This window comes from Pituophis catenifer, unplaced genomic scaffold (assembly GCF_029215685.1).
Source record: "Pituophis catenifer annectens isolate HBS135680 unplaced genomic scaffold, rPitCat1.0.hap2 SCAF_1, whole genome shotgun sequence".
Classification (NCBI taxonomy): Eukaryota; Metazoa; Chordata; class Lepidosauria; order Squamata; family Colubridae; genus Pituophis; species Pituophis catenifer.
Genome location: NW_027256881.1, coordinates 325,847,244 through 325,865,891, shown reverse-complemented (window position 1 = coordinate 325,865,891; position 18,648 = coordinate 325,847,244). Strand labels below are relative to the sequence as shown.

At 34.3% G+C, this 18,648-nt stretch overlaps 1 protein-coding gene across 3 annotated transcripts; it reads right to left on the bottom strand.

Annotated features, from left to right (window-relative positions):
* Nucleotides 1-318: 318 nt before the first annotated feature.
* Nucleotides 319-18,201, bottom strand: POLE2 (DNA polymerase epsilon 2, accessory subunit). Of its 3 annotated transcripts, none has more exons than XM_070931697.1 (19): nt 17,749-18,200; nt 14,819-14,919; nt 13,664-13,739; nt 13,008-13,085; nt 12,749-12,842; nt 12,105-12,179; nt 11,499-11,582; nt 11,126-11,182; nt 10,757-10,805; nt 8,993-9,065; nt 6,836-7,008; nt 5,510-5,599; nt 5,215-5,269; nt 4,546-4,605; nt 4,342-4,419; nt 3,564-3,672; nt 2,751-2,927; nt 2,204-2,271; nt 319-487 (listed from the first exon to the last, which is right to left on the bottom strand). In XM_070931697.1, the coding sequence occupies exons 1-19, from the start codon at nt 17,814-17,816 to the stop codon at nt 469-471; spliced, it is 1,584 nt and encodes a 527-aa protein (XP_070787798.1). In that variant the 5' UTR covers nt 17,817-18,200; the 3' UTR covers nt 319-468. The 3 variants fall into 3 exon arrangements, with proteins under 3 accessions (XP_070787798.1, XP_070787800.1, XP_070787799.1); XM_070931699.1 differs by lacking the exon at nt 17,749-18,200 and adding an exon at nt 17,224-17,264; XM_070931698.1 differs by lacking the exon at nt 4,342-4,419 and having other exon boundaries at nt 17,749-18,201.
* Between the last annotated feature and the right edge of the window lie 447 nt (nt 18,202-18,648).

The window sequence follows — 18,648 nt, the reverse complement described above, 5'->3', positions numbered from 1 at the left end:
AAACATCAAGTTTTGTTACCCCTGAACATTTTTGGGGTAGTGCAGCAGAATAGACTCAGCCCTCAGTTCTCTTATTTGCCTAGAAGACAAGAAATAAGCTGCTGGTATCAAGAACAGCTATTGTATCTGTTTTCTTTCAAATACCTTCCTTCCTTGGCTGAATATTCTAAAGAATATCCAGGTTATCTGCTTAATACTAATCAGAAGTTAAATAGATTTTTTGCTTTGAATATTTTGAAAGTGAGGAGCAGTAGAAAATATTTCTTTTTGTAAGAATAAAGTTAAATTATTTGAAGTATAAGATGTGACACATGAATATCCTTATATAAAAATGTATTTACAAGATATATAACAATACATAAGTTATATTAGCTATAACATGACGTTACAATCATGATCCTAAATTTAAAACAGTTGTACTTCAGTCATTTCAAGGCCAGAAACTGGCTTATTCTTCTTGCTTGAGATTTAGAGACCGTGGAGTTTGCTGAAAATTTAAAACAAAAAACAATGTTAATGTTACTTGTAACTACATTGGCAGTCTTGAAACCAACATAGTACTTTTCTTAAAGTATTTAAAAAGCATTTACTTCTTTATCCTTTATTATGACTTGATAATGCAAAACATTATCAATTTATTTATATATCTGACTGAATTATTCATACATATATTTTGTCCTGGAACATAACTTTCAGAAGTCAGATAACAATATTTAAAAATCCCTACAGAAGCAATCTACTATATTCAATTCAATTACCGGTATTCAAACCAGATGGAAGGAAAGGCAACCCAGAAAACACATTTTTTAAAAAACCTTCAACATTTATACACTAAAGCCACTTGTTTTTTTATGGTATGAGGTTCACTACGTAAGAGACCTGTAAGAAAAATCATAATATCCAATTGGGTCTGTGTAATAGTACTCTAATAAAATGGTGCCAAACTATTAAGATAGTAAAACTCAAGCCCAGCATTTCATAACTGCTACAGAATTGGTGTTCCGTTTTGATTGTTTGCTTTCAACACAATCTATCAAGCAAATTCTGTATCTTTCTAAAGCGGTCCCACAGTATACCTAATCTGAGTATAGTTAGAAATCATTAATAATGCCAAAATACATTATTATCTCGGGTATCTAAGGAAAGGACACCATTAACCTTGTTTATCAGCTGACATTCTATGGATGTATTTAATAGAGAAATACTGTACCATTATCAAATTCAGAAACAGGCTGAACATACTTATTAGTGCTCACAATGAGAATTCTGTTTTTTAAGTTTCAATCCAAATATTTCTCTATTGAGATAGTTTTGTAATTTGATTTAGGACTTTTAGGATTGACGTCAATAGATCATTTGCCTCCCTATTCTATTACATTAGGGTACAAATAGCTCAAGATGCTTACGTTGCAGAAGCCAACTCAAAGGCCTAAAAATGGCCATCCAGTTCTTCAGGGGTTATAATGAGCTTGAAAATCAATCAGGCAATAATTTACACCAATACAATTATGAATACATGAATCATTTTGCCCTAGCAGAATTCCAGATCCACTGGGAACCCTCCCAAATATGTTCAGCTTGGTATCATTATGGAACAGTGTTGTTAAGAAATTAAGTCCCAATATGGTGTACATTAGCTCTTCAGTCATGTCAATTATAGTTAATAGCCTGCAAGACATATTTGGAAAAGGTTTCTACATTTTACCCACCTAGGTAACATGAGCCACTGTTACATATTGCTCCAGTATCATTTCATTAACAGTAACTGTTTCCATATTATCAAATCTGCATTTATTTATAGCATTTTCAAATATAAACTGAAGACAGGCTACCTTTACTACTGAGCGCAGGCACCATGCAGTCTGAAAGGAGAGCCAGCAAAAGATGTCTCACTACCTTATCCTTGTCAGAGCTGTGCCCTTCAGCACAATAACAACTCCTTCATGTTACTGTTCTTAATAGCTTTTACCTCTACATTCTTATTAATTCCATATTATACCTATATAAAAAGCACATTTATTTTATATAATTAATAGTGCTGGAGATACAAAATAAAAATGGTGATAATTTATTTTGTCAAGCTATGTTTATTCAATAATTCTACAACCATCAAGGTATTATCTGTTTTTATCAGACAGCATGAAGAACAGTAAATTAGATGTTCTTGTATACTCAGTAATTTTTCTTTAAAAAGTGACCTTACCTGTCTTCAACAGTTTTGCTAGAGGGGTAGAATACTTTGAATGAAAAGCCGCTTCTTGGAAAAGATCCCTGGTATTTAAGAAAAACATCATAGGAAAAATTTTCATCCATGTCACCTTCTTGAATATACGTCTTTTCTTTAGGCATAATTTTAAAATACATACCTAACATCTCTAAATATAATTTCAAATACATCATGCGGTAACTCTTTATTAGTGAAAATTAATCTGACATAAATAGTCATTACAAATATATTTTTTTCTTTTATTTTCTGTCAACAAGAAATACTTTTAGCCTATCTTAAAACATTTGAAAGTAAGATGGATGCTCTGACAGAAAGATTATTTTTAATGATAGAAAATACTACTATGCTTCATAATGCTGCAGATAATATCTATTATGAGCAACAACAACAAAAGTCCACAACAAATACTATCTGGAGGATTTGTAAGTCTGGGATATGAGCAGCTTTGTTATTTCTAATATATTTTGCTTGTTAGAAACATGTTTTCATCATTGAGGATGGAAAAATATAAGCAAGGTCTTACCGGATTTATACAAAGGCAATCGGTGTTGGTTACAGTGAATGGGTCATATTTGTCAGCAAAAACAATTAGATCTGGCAAAGGATAGGTTCTCAAGGTGTAGTCATACGCCCAATAGACAGGGCTGACATTAAGAGGCAGTGGAGTCAGATGTCCTTGTGATAAAATAGTTTTTACAAACTGAAAGATGAAAAACAGTGCTATTAAATTACATATGAAGGTAAACTTCATATAATAAAATAGAACCCCTCAGCACAGCATGAATTATTGCAAATAAATAACTACAGATTTCAAAATTGATTTTGTCCTGTTTGTTGATCAGTAAAATATGTTTGTTAACAGACCTGATTGGTTTACCAGATTGTGGAACCAGATCTAAGATTTGTTTCAATTCCCTCAGTTTTGAAGGAATGTGAGAACACTATTCTGAGCAATATTGTGAGATTCCCTTAAAATTACACCATATAAAGCAGAGTGATCACCATGCAGAGCTGGTGAATAGCTGCAGAATATTTCAATGAACCATTCTTTGCTGGGAAAATTATTCTCCATTTTAGTTACCTTAATCCATATTATCTTTTAATATAGTTATTCCACTAAGTTACCCTTTCCATTCTGCCTCTCATTTTCTTTGCATTATTTCCTGCACAAAATCTTTGTAAACTTGTTTGGTTATCTGCCTAAACCATAACTAAATCAATAAGAATTTCAAGCAAGGGAAATACCTTCCTCCTATACTTCCTTTAATTTCTTAGCCAATTAAAACCCCTCAACCCAAACTTTAATTCAAAATATTGAATGCTTTTTTGATCTTACATGATTAGGAATATCCAAACTACTGTTAGGGAAACGGACACAGTTACGGCACATCTTGTTTACCAAGTCTTCCCGAAAGATTATTATTTCCTGTGTACAGTACTGGACTCTGAAAGTAACAAATGCAACTTTTATCTCTTCTGAGGGATCACCAATAACCCAAAGAGAATTTACTATTAAGCCAAATAAGCCAGCAGCTCTGTCCCAAATTTTTGTATAGATTTGTTGCTAAGTAATAGAGATAAGTGGTCTCTATGTACCTGCAACCTAACAAATACTTCAAGATTACATTGTTGAACTCCTAAATTACCTAATGTACCCTCAAGTAGCAGTTTCAGCTCATTTTTTGTGGTTTGGGAGGGGGAGGGTATGGAAGTGGAAGGGGGATTTCTTGAAATCAATATTTGGCAACAAACATAGCTCAAATTCCCACTAAGAAGTGTTTGGGGGCTCTTATTAATAGGTTAGGGATAACATAAGGCTGAGGATCAAAAACATTTGGCTTTCAAAGGCCTCTTACCCTCTAATTGGGATGAAATAATTGTAACCCGACCTTTCTGGTGATAGATCACCAGATTGCTTCCAGTGGTCCTCTGGAAGGTCAGAAGACAATTTTACTTCATAGCAAAGGTTGCTGTAGAGTAAAACGTCAGTTATCATGGAATACCAATGTTTTAATAAATAAATAAAATAGGAACACTTTGGTGACCATTTATTCCAATGCTGTGCCCAGTGCAGAAATCCATTATTATTAAATGGCCATATGAAGGACACATACCTGCAAGGATTTGTTGTGAAAACTGAAAATGGCACCTGTTGTCTGAATTCTTCAGTAATGTTTTCAGTAAGTGGTGGCCTAAAAAAAGTATATGTGTATGTACATACATACATACATACATACATACGAATGAAAAACACTACAGATTCTCAAAGCATCCTTTAATAACATAATCTTGTTATAGATATTAGGTCAAAGATGTACCTTGGTAAAATGGAGCCTGGACCAGGGTCTTCAGATCCAGGAACAAATACAAATCGACTTCTACAAATAATGAATGAATACATTTGATTTAATATTACTGGTGGGTATAAAATGAAATGTTCATTAAAATTTAGTATAATGTTATTAACGATAATTAGGGTTTAAGAAGCTGGGGCAAGTAATATATGGCTTGAACTAGGCAATTCTCCTGGGAGTTCTCATCTGTAGAACCAGCCCTTCCAAAATAAAGTAAAGAGTTAAACTGAATGCAGCTTCTAGCAGCATCTACAACAAATTATGACACCAAAATGTTGACATGCATCTAGATGTCACGAATCCATTCCAAGTACATAGGTTAGGACCCTTGTATGATGTCACACATATTTGTATCATTTGCTACCCACAATGTGCTCTTGTGGCCTCCAAGTCTGACACATAAATAGTCACAATACCTCTGGATTTTGTAGCTTCAGTTCCCAGCTAACACAATATTCAGTAGAATTGTTTGAGTAGAATTTTTAGCTAATTTACAAAATATATTAAGCTCAGTTTAAGTGTCTTTTTTTTTACAGCTGAAATAAATTTCGAAATGGGGATGATTTCTATGTGATTAATGTAAGGAACCTGTTCTATAAAGATATTTCACCAAGCAAATCATATGGAACATACCTTTCATGGATACTGGGGTATTCACATATTATATCTGCTAGGGCTTTCAAAGAATCTAAAGACATAAAAAAGTACTGTAGTTATTTTCGTTCCCTCTTGTCAACCTTCATTTCAGAATTAGAAAACAAAACCAGAAAAATAAAAAGCCCGATGGGGTTCAAAAGGCAAATACAAATAATATTTTTATAGAGAATAAGCATTATTGTCTTGAAAATCAATATTTAACTGACATATAAAATACAAAATAATATTTTATTTATTTAAAAAAACCAGGAAGGTGATGGATTCCAAGTACCTTTTAGTGACTGAATTTGATTTTTTCCATATGGAGTAGAAGAATAATTCCCACAGAAAAAAAAACAAGTTGGAGGCATGGCCGAATAACCTGGATGGAGAAACAAGGACTATTTCTATTTGGTTTGTAGGAAAGCTCTTCTCCATTGAGAATATAATACATCACTAAGGACAAATCAAAACTTGCATCAATCTCACATATCAAAACAATATTTAATATTATTCTGATTGTAAATATATTTATGCCTGACATTTCATCTCATTCACCCTTGCATCTGAGATCAGTTTGTTCTATAAGCCTTGAGCTAGAAAACCAGGAAACTTGTATTAACCTGGATAAATTAAGACTTCCTAAGGAAAGGCAACAAAATACATAATTCTTGAGACTGAAATATTTTTTTTACTTATGCAAAACGTTTATTAAACTTTTCAAGCTAACTACCTTAGGTAGTAAGAGTTCTGCTGTATCACAAGTCCCTAACCCTAACCAGCATTTTTAGAAAACATTAAAGCATATTGACAATAACTCTTTACTGCTTTTGCCTCCAGGCAATTGTTTTTTAATAGTTCATTACCTCTGTACAGTAGAGTTCTACTTTTTTTAAAACAATATTTTTTTAAAAAAAATTTAAGACAAATATTTAATACATCAATCCTCCCTTCCCTGTGATGTCTCGGTGTTATCTTCTAGTAGTAGGTTTCTACTTAACCACCATATTTAATAGCTGTTAATATGGCTCCTTGCTTTGTGAACTAATTTTCTTTGAGAACTATGTAAAAAAGGCTGTCAGTTCACAAATGGAAAATGAACTGTGATTAATTGTGAAGCTTGGGGTAAACCCATAATTTGTGTGCATTCCTAAGTGTTGCCTAATTACAGAAGGAATGTCTCCTTTCTTGGAAACCTCAAATGTCCAAAAGGCAGCCATCCTAACCCACTTCCAAACCTGAAGCTAGAGATAGGAGCAAAGCATTTTCCACAGCTTTAGAGTTGCAGCACAAGGCTGAAAAAGTAAAAAAAACCAACAATAACTGGGCAGTCGTGGTAATTAAATATTCTGAGATAATTATCAGTTACAATCAAAATGTGTGGCATGCTAACCATATCGTGGAGCAAGTTCTATAAATGTATTATGTGATGATCTGCTCTGCAAGATAAAAATCCTTGCCTGATTCTACTACCAACGGATATCATTGAAAGATCAACATTCTATACTATAAACTTGAGTAACTTCTTAATTTGCTTCATTGCATAAATGAACAGCTTGGAATACTTTGGCCTTTCCTTGCATAAATCCAGTACATATATGTGGAGCAACAGGATTACCTGAAAACATAATGCGGAGATTTTCTAAAACTTCTGCTTGGTCCAGCCAAACATCTGAAAGGAACACGAACATGGCATCCTCATTTTCTTCCTCCATTTGTTTCAGTTTTGCAGAAGATTTTACAGAGGTTGAAGAAGGCCCTCCAAAAAAGTTAATGTTGCCATAATATGCCCTGCAGCATAAACAAATATTTACAGGCTGTACTGAAGCTCATACTTCATGAATCATGAAGCAAGTAAAGGTAATCCTCGAATTATGGCCATAATTGAGCCCAGCATTTCTGTTGCTAAGCAAGACAGTTGTTATGTGAGTTTTGCCCCCTTTTACAACCTTTCTTGCCAAAGTTATTAAGTGAATCACTGTAGCTGTTAAGTTAGTAACACGGTTGTTAAGTGAATCTGGCTTCCCAAATGACATTGCTTGTCAGGTCGTAAGCGTTGATCCCTTGACCCTTGGACATTTTTACCATCATAAATATGAGTCAGTAGCTAAACAATTTTGATCACGTCACCATGATTATAAATGTGAAAAATGGTATTAAGTCATTTTTTTTCCAATGCCATTGTAACCTTGGTCACTAAACAAACTGTTGTAAGTTGAGGACTACCTGTATATTACACATTAAAAATAAACCTCAACTCTCACATTCACCTTCACTTAATTATACAAAGTTTCTAAAATTTAAATATTCTTTTTAATCACCTGTATTCCCAAATCATGGAACCCACTGTTAAGAATAATAACCAAATCAAAAATTATTCTCTTTGCCAAAGTTTGGCTTTTATTTCACATACAAAACTTTATGTTTTCACTTTCACTGAAAAGGGTAAGCTTACAATGAAAAGAAACTTCTACATGCACTTTCTGAACACTGCCTTGGCTGTATATTCATGTGGAAAATGGAATGGAAATTATCAATAAAATAAAGTGTCATGAGTTTACCCATCATGTTAAACAAATATTTGGTTTTTGTTTAGTATATGGATGATCCAAACCATTATGCTTTGTAAATAATTCTTAGTGTTTTATTTAAATCAATTTACTGTCTTGTTAATGAACCATGGCTCTTTATTGTATAAACATAGCCAGATTATTTGACTTAACCTAAAAGGATGTTTTAAAAGATTGGCCTAAACTATTTAGTGGAAAAAATATTTAGAAAATTAGTCCTATCTTGATTTGTAGTGTTAATAACTGAGGTCTGTTTTACACTATTTTGAGCTTAGTTATATGGATTACATTAGGGTTTATAGTAATAAAAACTGGACAGAGTTGTCTTACTCACCTCCCTATCTTACTGCTTAAAAATAGTTTTAAACTTTGTCAAATCTGAAGTAATAAAGTTGCCAGGCTCTTTCAATCCAGTTCAAACTTGCGCTATTCAATATGAACCACATTACAATCTGTCATAAGACAACTGCTGCCACAAGAGTCGCCTTGTGGCGAGATGGGTGGCAAATAAATTTAATAAATAAAATAAAAATAAATAAAATGTCCAACTTGAAAAAAGGGCAACATACTCTATTTGCATTATAATCTGCTCTAATAGAGTTAAAAAATTAAAAAGCAGGAACATTCCTTTTCGCTGCAAGCTTATTTTTAGGGGGTATAATAGGGTACAATTATTCATATCCAATTTTAATGATATTACAATCTCAGGTTTCCTAAATGGTGACTATGGGCAACTCTCAGTTTTGAGATGTGGAAACATTTTAAAAATAATCCCAAAGGTGCTTTTTCAAAAAGCAAATGGACTTTGTTTTTCCTTGAAGATGTTTCACTTCTCATCCAAGACGTTTCTTCAGTTCTGATCAAGAAACGTCTACTCAATATAGCATGCCAATCCAATAAACTTTCTACTGAATACCTTATCTGTTTCTATTTCTCTCTTTTTCTATATAGCATATTGTAATCCATTCCCCCTTTAACTCATACGGTTTTTTTAAATTCTCAATCAGTATTCTATCCTGCTGAAAATTATGGGACTTTCTTTTTATAAGATCACTTCCTCCTTAAAGTTTCTTTTGTAAGTATTTTTGTAAACCTTCGGGTATTTTACCGCACAATTATTCCATTTTCATGTCCATAGCTGCTGATTTTTTTCTTCCATAAGCACAGATCATCCCTCCTGAGGTTATTGGAAATAAGAAAAATACCTAGTAGTAGCAGAAGGCTCTGTAGGTGGAAATCCAAAAGCAGTGACATGAAATACTTCATCTTCGTACCAACCTGTGGAATAAAGTAAGCAAAACCCCTGGTATGTTTGTCATCATTTCAAAACGAGAAATGATACCTATAACCACAGTTTCAATCTAAATCTCACATTTTTTTGAGACTCAAATGTAATCAGAATATTTTGAAAGCAGTTACTCAAAACCAGTCAAATGTTCCTTCAGTTGAAAACTCATCAAAAATACATTGTTTTTGTTTCATGGTAGAAATATAGTGATTAATAGGAACATTCACATACCATACTTATCCATTAAATGATTAAGTAGTGAATATATTCTTTTAAAGCCTTGTGAACTAGCAAACCAATATTACCTATAAACAGTTCCCTGTAATTTGCAAAATGATTTTTGTAACCAAATGCACAATATTGTTTCCAGCTTACTAGAATCCAGACTGTACAGTCATGACTGGCAGTGGTTCTCAAACATTTTGGTCTCAGGACCCCTTTACATTCTTAGAAACAATTTGAGGACTCCAAAGAGCATTGGTTTAGGTGGGCTATATCTGTATTAAAAATTACAATGGATACATTTTAAAATACTCATTTGAATTTGCATAACCAAGAAAAAGGTTTCGGGGACCCTGAATTTTGCAAACCACAGAAAATAGTTTGTGAGCAGTATCCTAAGCATAACTAAGCATAATAAGTGAACTGGTCAGTGGGGAAAACAACCAACATCAGAAAATAAAGTAAGATCAGTATGACCAGTCTGCTTTCAGTGAGTTATCTCCCACCGGATTTATTTTATTTTTTACAAAATTAACATTTTGTATATGTTACAAATTAAGTATCAGGGCATTTTTTTCCAAAAATTATATAGCCAGAATATATAAGTATTATTAAAAAAGAAATGGAAGAGCAGCGTGGTGGCCTAGTGGTGAAGATGCTTGCCTTCCACTTGGAAGGTTTAGCAATTGAGTCGCTCCAATTCTATGCTGAATTAAGGGATTATGAGGTCGTTAAAAAGGAAAAAAATGAAAAGAAATTTAAAAATGGCTCACAAAACGTTTATATTCTTGGAATATTTTAATGTTGCTATCGTATTAGATTTGCCATTTTCCTCACAAAGGAAATGTAATACAGTACAGCAAGTGTCTTCTTGAACCAGTTACATAAAACTCCACTGAGTAGAAAAACAACCATTTTCAGCCTTTTTTATTCAATCCTCTTTTCCAGTAAAAAAAACAACAGTAAATTTAAAGCATGAACAAGAACTTCAAATATAAAATTAGCACAAAATCTTCTTACTGTCAGATTTATACTCCACAGTACCACTTAGAATATACTTGACTGGTTAAGTTAAGCTATGGCTTGTTTAATTATTGTTAACTAAGCCATGATTCAGTGCACTAAATCATAAAAATGATTTATAAAATAAATGGCTAGAATTACTAAGCCAAACCACATACTTCACATTATGGTTTAATGCAGCATCTGAAACCTATCATTATGGTTATCTTGTACTGTATGTGATTTATGTGTGACAGGAATAAGGATAATTGTACATGAGTTGAACAAAATTATAAATCAGATTCCCAGAAACATGCTGTATCCCAAATCAGACCTTACTGAAGTAATATAATTAAATTAGCAGAACTGATTATACACAATCTGTTTTATTTCATTTTTTTTTATTAAACTAGAACATGATTTTATATATATATATAATCCATTACAGAAATCTTACCTTCTGTTAAAACAAAACATGACTCTGTATATAAACCACTGTGGAACTGGTATTAATAGTTAAGGGTAATATTTATTAGATAAAGAAATATTTAAGTAAACCAAGCCTGAAAGAACCATTTGTAATAAATTAATTGCACAATAGCACAAAATTGATAGGCAAAAATTAAGGTTGCACAAAAATAAATTGCTATCTATCCCAATGTAATATTAAAAATAGAACCCTTATCACCGTAAATCGTAACTTATCATTTAACATCTACCATAATTAGATGAAAATCTTAAACTGCCACATTGCAAAATATGCTAATTTCATTTAAATAAAAGATAAAGCTCCTGTCCATATTGTATATATATAGATAAAGGATATTGCTTTACTAAGGTCTAATAGCACAACTCCAGTAGGATCTTCCAAGAAAAACTTTCCCTTGAAAGGATTGGGAGGAAAAAAACCATTAAAACTCCGTTTTAGTAATTGCTCATTAGCTAAGACCATATTCCTACCTTTTCCCAACATTTATTTAACAATAATTATTTTTGTCAGTTTGGTCTAGTGGATAAGGCACCAGATGTTTGCCGCCTTGAATTATTTGTAAAAATCATAAAGGTGGGAAACAAAAAACCAAACAAATAGTGTTAATATTTAGAAATAATGTTCTTCTCTTTCGTAGCCAACTGAACATAAATACTATGTGTTACCATTAGAATATAGCACCGCAGATCACTGCTACCACAGAACTTACCTCCTTAAGCTGGGTGATCATGCCAAGAACAATCACTTCTCCCATTTTGGCAGAGCTGCCCAAAAGAGTTTCTACAGTTTTGAGCTGGAATCAAGAGATACCAGATTAGTAAGAACTACATTAGAGGTAGCTTACATGTGACCTCTAAGACTTTTTTGTGGCCCTTGGAAACCAACCCTCTCCCCCATGATTCCCAAAAACTGGAAGCAAAACCTGCCATTTTTAGGTGAAATACAATTAAAATAGATTATTTCAAGAATAGCCCCAACCACTTGTGGTCCCAATTCCTATCTAGTCCTCAGCTACTCCCCAATGATGTGTGGCCCACAAGCATCAAAAGATTGTCCATCTATTTCAAAGTCTTCAGTAGAACTTCTCAGGTACAATAAAACATCCCCCAAAATTCAAAAGCAGCTTTCTCCAACCTTAACCCACCAATCCTAACCCTCCAATCAAAGGCCCTCCCGAAGGGTTGAATTCACTCACCAATCACTCCCACACTGGCTTAAATTTATGGGAAATACAGTCCAAGACATCTTGCAGGGAAGATTACTCGAAGGATTGAGGTCAATTTAGTTGTATGTGTCATTAGCATTTTGATTTTACCTGAAATTTACTTTTGCTTTCATCTGTTTGTGTGCCAATAGCAGATGGTGTGAATAATTCATGCCTGTGGGTTCGCTGCACAAAATAAATATGAGTCAATTAAAAAGAAAAGCAACATGAAATTATGATTCCAGCAATTTTTTTCAGGCAGGACTACTCTCAAATTCTTATTCAACAATAATATTCAGAAAAAGTAATTTTATGGCTTTTAGACTTCATCGAACTTCAAACATAAAGGGCAGCAGAGAAAGACTGTTGAATAAGCCCTACTGTGACTATCCCACCCCTACAGAAGAAACCCGAATGATTGTGGAATAGTACAGCAACTCTCTAGAACTCAGTAACAGACTAACCAATGAACTCCTACCTAGAAATTGATTTATATTCATAAGAAGCATCTTATAAGCTTCATAAGAAGCTTCTATATTCATAAGAAGCATCTAAGACTTAGCTCCTAGCAAGGATATTTAGGACCGTAATAATTTATAAATACCAGAATAAAAGTCTCCCTTGAAGTAAGCTAGATTCTTGGTGACTCATTCTCTCAAACTGAACAGTTTCATAGTATACATGTTTTCTCAAAAAACCATTTGTGTTATGATTAAGCACTAAGTGAACTTAAAACTTCTTTCCATTTTTCCTACCTGTTGCAAAATGATATAACGTTCACGAAACAATTCTGCTTTATCCCTGGCAGAGCCAAATAAATTAGGTGCAGAGTGGTCGGTCATAGAAAGGCTGAAATGAATATAGACTTGGGTAAAAAAATGTATTTTTGAAAGGAAACAAAACACTGTTTAAAACTGTTTCTTATAAAGGAATAGGAAATCAATTTTACATAACTTTAAAATGTGAAAGTAGCTGAAATTTAAACTATTTAACAATTATATAATAAAAACTTACGGGAGAAACTTCTTTCGTTCAGAATTATAAATATATCGTGGAATATCAAAAGCTCCAATAATGTTGAAAATATGTTCTCTGCAATAAAAAAAATGCATCCTTTGAAAAATTCTACCATAATCTGTTTTTACATTTATAAATAAATTATTTTGCTTTCTATTCTAACTAGATACTATTTCAACTATTTTAAAGTGTTTATATAGCTCCTTTGTAAATTAAAGAATAATTTGTTTGGTCCTTTTGCCAGTTCAGGAAGTGACTCCAACTCTTTGTAGCATCTTAAAAATATTTAAAACAATATGTAACATAGCACCATACGTCTATTGTAAAGTCCCTGAGCAAACAAGATCATTTGTAGTACAAAAAAGCACATTTGCATTCAAAAAGTTATACAGATTCTTCTAAAACAATTTCCATTTAAAATACTATTATCTATACTCCCTGGTTTAAGCCATAATGCTTCTAGACATAACATATTAATATTAGAAACATTTTAATGTTAAAACTCTCTAGGAGGTCTATTCATCAGAGAAAAAACTGAATGTTAATGAGTTTTAAATCCAAGTATCAATAGGGGAAGACAGACACAGGACAATTAATAATGTGACTGCAAAAAAAAATCCTGGTATGTTTTAAAATTAAGGAGGCTAACGTACATTGTTTCATCTATTGATCTGCTACACTCCAAGACTGCTGCTTCCACCATGGACCTTTCAATCATGTTGCATGACACTGAAAAGAAAATTCCAAAATATTGAACTGGTAGTCTATGCAATTAGACAGAAAAAATAATTTGAAATGGTATTAAATCTCTTCAGAGTAAATGATACCATAGGTAGAATTGCATGCATTTACAATGCATGACCTCCAATGCTCAAAATAAAGTTAGCAATAACACTTATATACCACTTCACAGTGCTTTATAGCCCTCTTTAAGCGGTTTACAGTGTCAGCATATTGCCCCCAACAATCTGGGTCCCCATTTTACCGAGGATGGAAAGCTGAGATTTGGCTCTGCCAACTGGTCTGGGGCCCCAATGGAGGCATGTCATTCTGGAGGTGACTAACATACTAAGACCCCATCTTCTTCCTGGGTGATGTTGCTCCCTTCTTTCCCGTCTTGTCAACTTTGAAACAATTTTAGTACTAATACTTGTTTTAAGGTTTTGTGTTTTTATAATTATAAGCCGCCCAGAGTCCCCTCTAAGTGATGGGCGGCATACAAGTTTTATAAGTAAATAAAATAAAACTCTATTCTGCTTGATTGTTTGCCTGGTTGCCTTGTCTTTGATTTATCTGGCTGCTCAAGAGTATCTGGTCTTTTTGTTTCCTTCTTAGTTTTTATTGCCTCTTTTAAATGTTGTGTAACTATAGCTTGTTTCTATGTGCCTATTGATGACTGAATTGTTTTCATGTCAAGCTTCCAGGAAATCCCTAACATTTCTGGATTTGGCCTGGTCTAGAATGTTCAGTTTCTCAGTTGACATTGTGACTGAATTGTCAGATTAAGGAGTTTTCATCATATTGCTTGTTGGTGCTCAGGTATGCACACAAACCATATAAAATCTTCCAGAACATCTTAAATAAACCAAAAGATGCAATAGCCCCAAGGGGGGAAAAAACCAGGAGTCATCTGCAATATATAGTATAAAGACTGTAACAGCCCCTATGTAGGACAGACAAGCCAGCAGCTTGTCACACAATATACCACACATTATGATGAACACCACAGTTCTACAGTGCTACTTCCAATAATTAAGACAATTTTTTTATTATTTTTCAAACATTAAGAAAACTGAAAATTTACTTACAAGACTGTTTTTCAACAGCATCAATTATATTTTCTATCATGTCTTCTAGTTCCACTTCATTAGTTGCTTGAAGAGCTTCTGTGAGATACTTTGTAGCCTCCCTGATGATTAGTAATAAATATTCAGATTACTTCCTCCAAAACATCTGATATACACTTATAAAAAAGTAAAATATTAATATGAAACTTTTCCAGTTCAATCATCTGGAGTATTTTTCTAGCCATTCAGATAAACTTGGTGTCTTTCCTAGATAGTTACAGCTTAATATTCCCTACAGTAAATATGAATAATATGCTGCAGTGGTCAGATCAATTCACTGATGGAATACTAATCATGACTATCAATTTGCACAAAGCTTTGATAGTAGCTGCAGTTCAGAGAATAGATAATGACCTAAAGAAGTTGTTTCAATTTCTCAAAGATAAATGTGGGAGCATTTAGCTAAGGACAGTGTTTTATTTCACTCAACTTTCCATTAATATGTTGAAGAGTAATTATTTGTCAAGCTGCAATTATAACAGGATCATTAAAGCTAAGTTAGCATCATTGTCTAGGTAAGAGCTGTCCAATGCTTTCTGATTTCAAATCTGTGTTTATTTAATTGTATCCCCACCTTTATTATTTTTACAAATAACTCAGGTGGCAAATATATCCAACATACCTTTCTCCTATTTTCCCCACAGTAACAACTCTCTGAGGTGAGTTGGGCTGAGAGTGACTGGCCCAAGGTCATCCAGTTGGCTTTCATGGCTAAGGTGGGACTAGAACTCACAGCCTCTGCTTTCTTCTAGCATGGTCTTAACTGCTAGACCAAACTGGTTTACAAAGAAATGCATTCCATACAATGCTTTGCAAGTATACAAATCCTTGTATCCAATAGGATTTAGTTCTATGTTGTAGACATTTTCTTCATGTATGGCAATTTTCATGTATGATTATTATGTATCATTGGCTTTCATGCAGAAAGTATAAACTTCTTTGATTTAAGAAGGTATCATATACCTAGAAGGCCACAGTACCTAAGTCACAGGCACTTATGATATGAAACATTTAGTTTTTGAAGCGGCATTTTCTAAAGTGCAGGTCTGTTTGGTTTACTGAGGTCTGTTTTGAAGTTTTAAAAAAGGAAGAACTGGAAAATAGTTACTATATTCAAAAATACATTACCTATCAATAACAGCATATTTGTGTTTTGTTTTTCTCCATTTGTGTTCTGCACTTTTTCCGTTACAATTCCCATCACAGCTCCAACCACATAGTCAGCTATTAACTTTACTGCCAACGTCAATCAAGATTGTAGTTTAACTCAGTGGCCAACTTTTTGGGCACCAGGGACCAATCCCATGATGAGGTTTTTCCACGGACTGGAGGGGGCATGGTTTTGTGTGCTACTGCATCCTGCGGATGGGGCTTTACTTGTTTGCACAACTTGGTTTCTGGCATGTCGCGCCCAGTACTGGTCCATGGACAGGGGTTGGTTATGGTTCAACATACAGATGCTGTACAGATAGTCATCAACTTACCACAATTGAGCCCAAAAATTATGTTGCTAGATGACAGTTAAGTGAAAGTTGCCCCATTTTACAAGTTTTCTTGCCACAGTTAAGTGAATTATTACAGTTAAGTTAGTAACATGGTTGTTAAATGAATCTGGCTTCCCCACTGACTTTGCTTGTCAGAAGGTCGCAAATGGTGAACACATGTCCCTGGGATATACAACTGTCATAAATATGAACCAGTTGCCAAGCATCTGCATTTTGATCATGTGACCACAGCGATGCTGCAATGGTCTTGAGAAAAATAAGTCAATTGTCACTTTTTTCAGTGCTGTTGTAACTTTGAACAGTTACTAAATGAATCGAGGATTACCTTATTTGTATAACATGCTAAACACTAGTTGCCATCATAATTTAACTTGACATGAGGTATTAGGTAAAACGGGTTACTTTATAGTCAATGTGTCATGTGAGTCTGGGCAACTGATCTTTGTGAGCCAGTTAAATTAACGCTGGGTAAATATGTTATGCATATAACCAAACTTTACTATGGCAAACAAGGTAAGATATATTTGGAAAATTAAATCTTGAACTTCTAAATATCTTTATTACAAAATTCTTATGGTTGTGTTTACAAAACATGCTTACCAATTTTTTACTGAACTATGATTAACTCAGTGGACCCAATTTTCAAAGATCACACAACAAACTTATTATTTGTGCAGGGTTCAATCCACTATGCTATGCTATATTGTATTTAAGTGATTCGTGTCCACTATTAAGTGGCTTATTTTTTATTATACATGCAACTGAGGTATGCAAAAAGGAACTTACACTTAGCAACATCTTGAGATGCAATTAAATGCATTACTTAGAATAAGTCTATTAAGTGCAAATAAACTACTGTACCTGTCAGTTTCTCAAAACATGACTTTAAGTGGATAGAGAATTTTGGGAGTTGAAGTCCATACATCTGAAAGTTGTCCAGTTTGGAAAACACTACCTACTTATATAAAATGTGACTGCTGTATTCCTTTAACTAAAAATAGTACCTTCTGAGCAGGTTTTCATTCCATCTGGTCTGTTGCGCTTGCCAGTTTCTATTTTATTTTTAAATTTTTAATTTGACTGTTGGGAGCTGCACGGTCATTGGAAGTCAAGGCAACATACAAGTTTAATTATAGCTTGCATTAGTACACGTTATATTGTAAACCAAGGTTAACAAGCCACAGTGGTTAAAGAAGCAGCAAAGCAAAATGATGGGTTAACAGATTAGCCTGGTTCAGTCAACACATTAATCTGGCGGTTTGATTTTGGTTTAGCCATCGTGTTTTGTTTATATAGTTTCCTTACGCAGAAATAGCCATTCAGAGTGTTTATCGATATTCAGATTAAAGATTTTGGGGAATTTCTTTCTTTTTTTTTACTACTCACGCGCGGAGGACCAAGCCGTGCATTTTGAAAGCAGCGCCCACTTTACTTCTCAGCTTCTCCGCAGCCATCTTGAACGGTTCGCGCCACAACGCGACTCCGCCCCATCCGAGCTCCAGCCCAAAGCTCTCCCGCCAAGCTGGTGATTATAGCAGCTCTACCGCCGCCGTTCTTCGGCGTTCGGTAAAGACAGCCTCGCTACCATTGACGGGTTTTATTATCCCGTAGAATTATTTCTCCCCCCCCCAATCCGGTGAATTGTAATCAGTTTATTGGCTGATGATGGTATCTGGAGGGCACCAACCCTAGGCGCTGGATTTTAGGACTATGGGGCAACGCAGAATCCAGATCCAGATTAACAGAGTTGGAAGGGACTTTAGAGGTCATCTAGTCCACCCCCCCAAAGCAGGAGAACCTACACCGTTTCTGACAGGTGGCAGTCGAGTCTCTTGAAAACTTTCAGGGATGGTAAATTAATTAACAGAGACCTTGTAGGTCATCTAGTCCAACCCCCCACCCCCACCCCCAGCAAGAGAACCTACAGTTTCTGACAGGTGGCAGTCCAATCTCTTGAAAACCTCCAGTGATAAAGCTCCTGCAAGTTCTGAAGGCAACTTCTGTTCCATGGGTGGATTGTTCTCACTGTCAGAAAAATTCTCCTTATTTCTAGGTTGAATCTCTCCTTGGTCAGTTTCCATCCATTGTTCTTTATCTGGCCTTCAGCGGCTTTGGACAATAGGTTGACCCCCCCCCTCCTCTCTGTCCAACCATTCAAGTTGTGGAGGATTCAAAAAAGAATCCTGCACTTCTCTTCCCAAAGGTGCATTTTTCAGGAGGCAATTGGATTTTCTTGTTTTTTTCTTTGAAGACGTAGTTTCTCATCCAAGAAGCTTCTTCCTTCCA

What these genes read in the sequence shown, in the direction of transcription:
- POLE2 (XM_070931697.1), bottom strand. Translation starts at nt 17,816, where the DNA reads ATGGCTGCGGAGAAGCTGAGAAGTAAAGTGGGCGCTGCTTTCAAAATG. An exon ending in CACGGCTTGGTCCTCCGCGC is followed by an intron (nt 14,920 to 17,748) that starts GTGAGTAGTAAA and finishes ACTAATCATCAG; the next exon opens with GGAGGCTACAAAGTATCTCA. An exon ending in TCTCCGCATTATGTTTTCAG is followed by an intron (nt 5,600 to 6,835) that starts GTAATCCTGTTG and finishes TTCTCCATCCAG; the next exon opens with GTTATTCGGCCATGCCTCCA.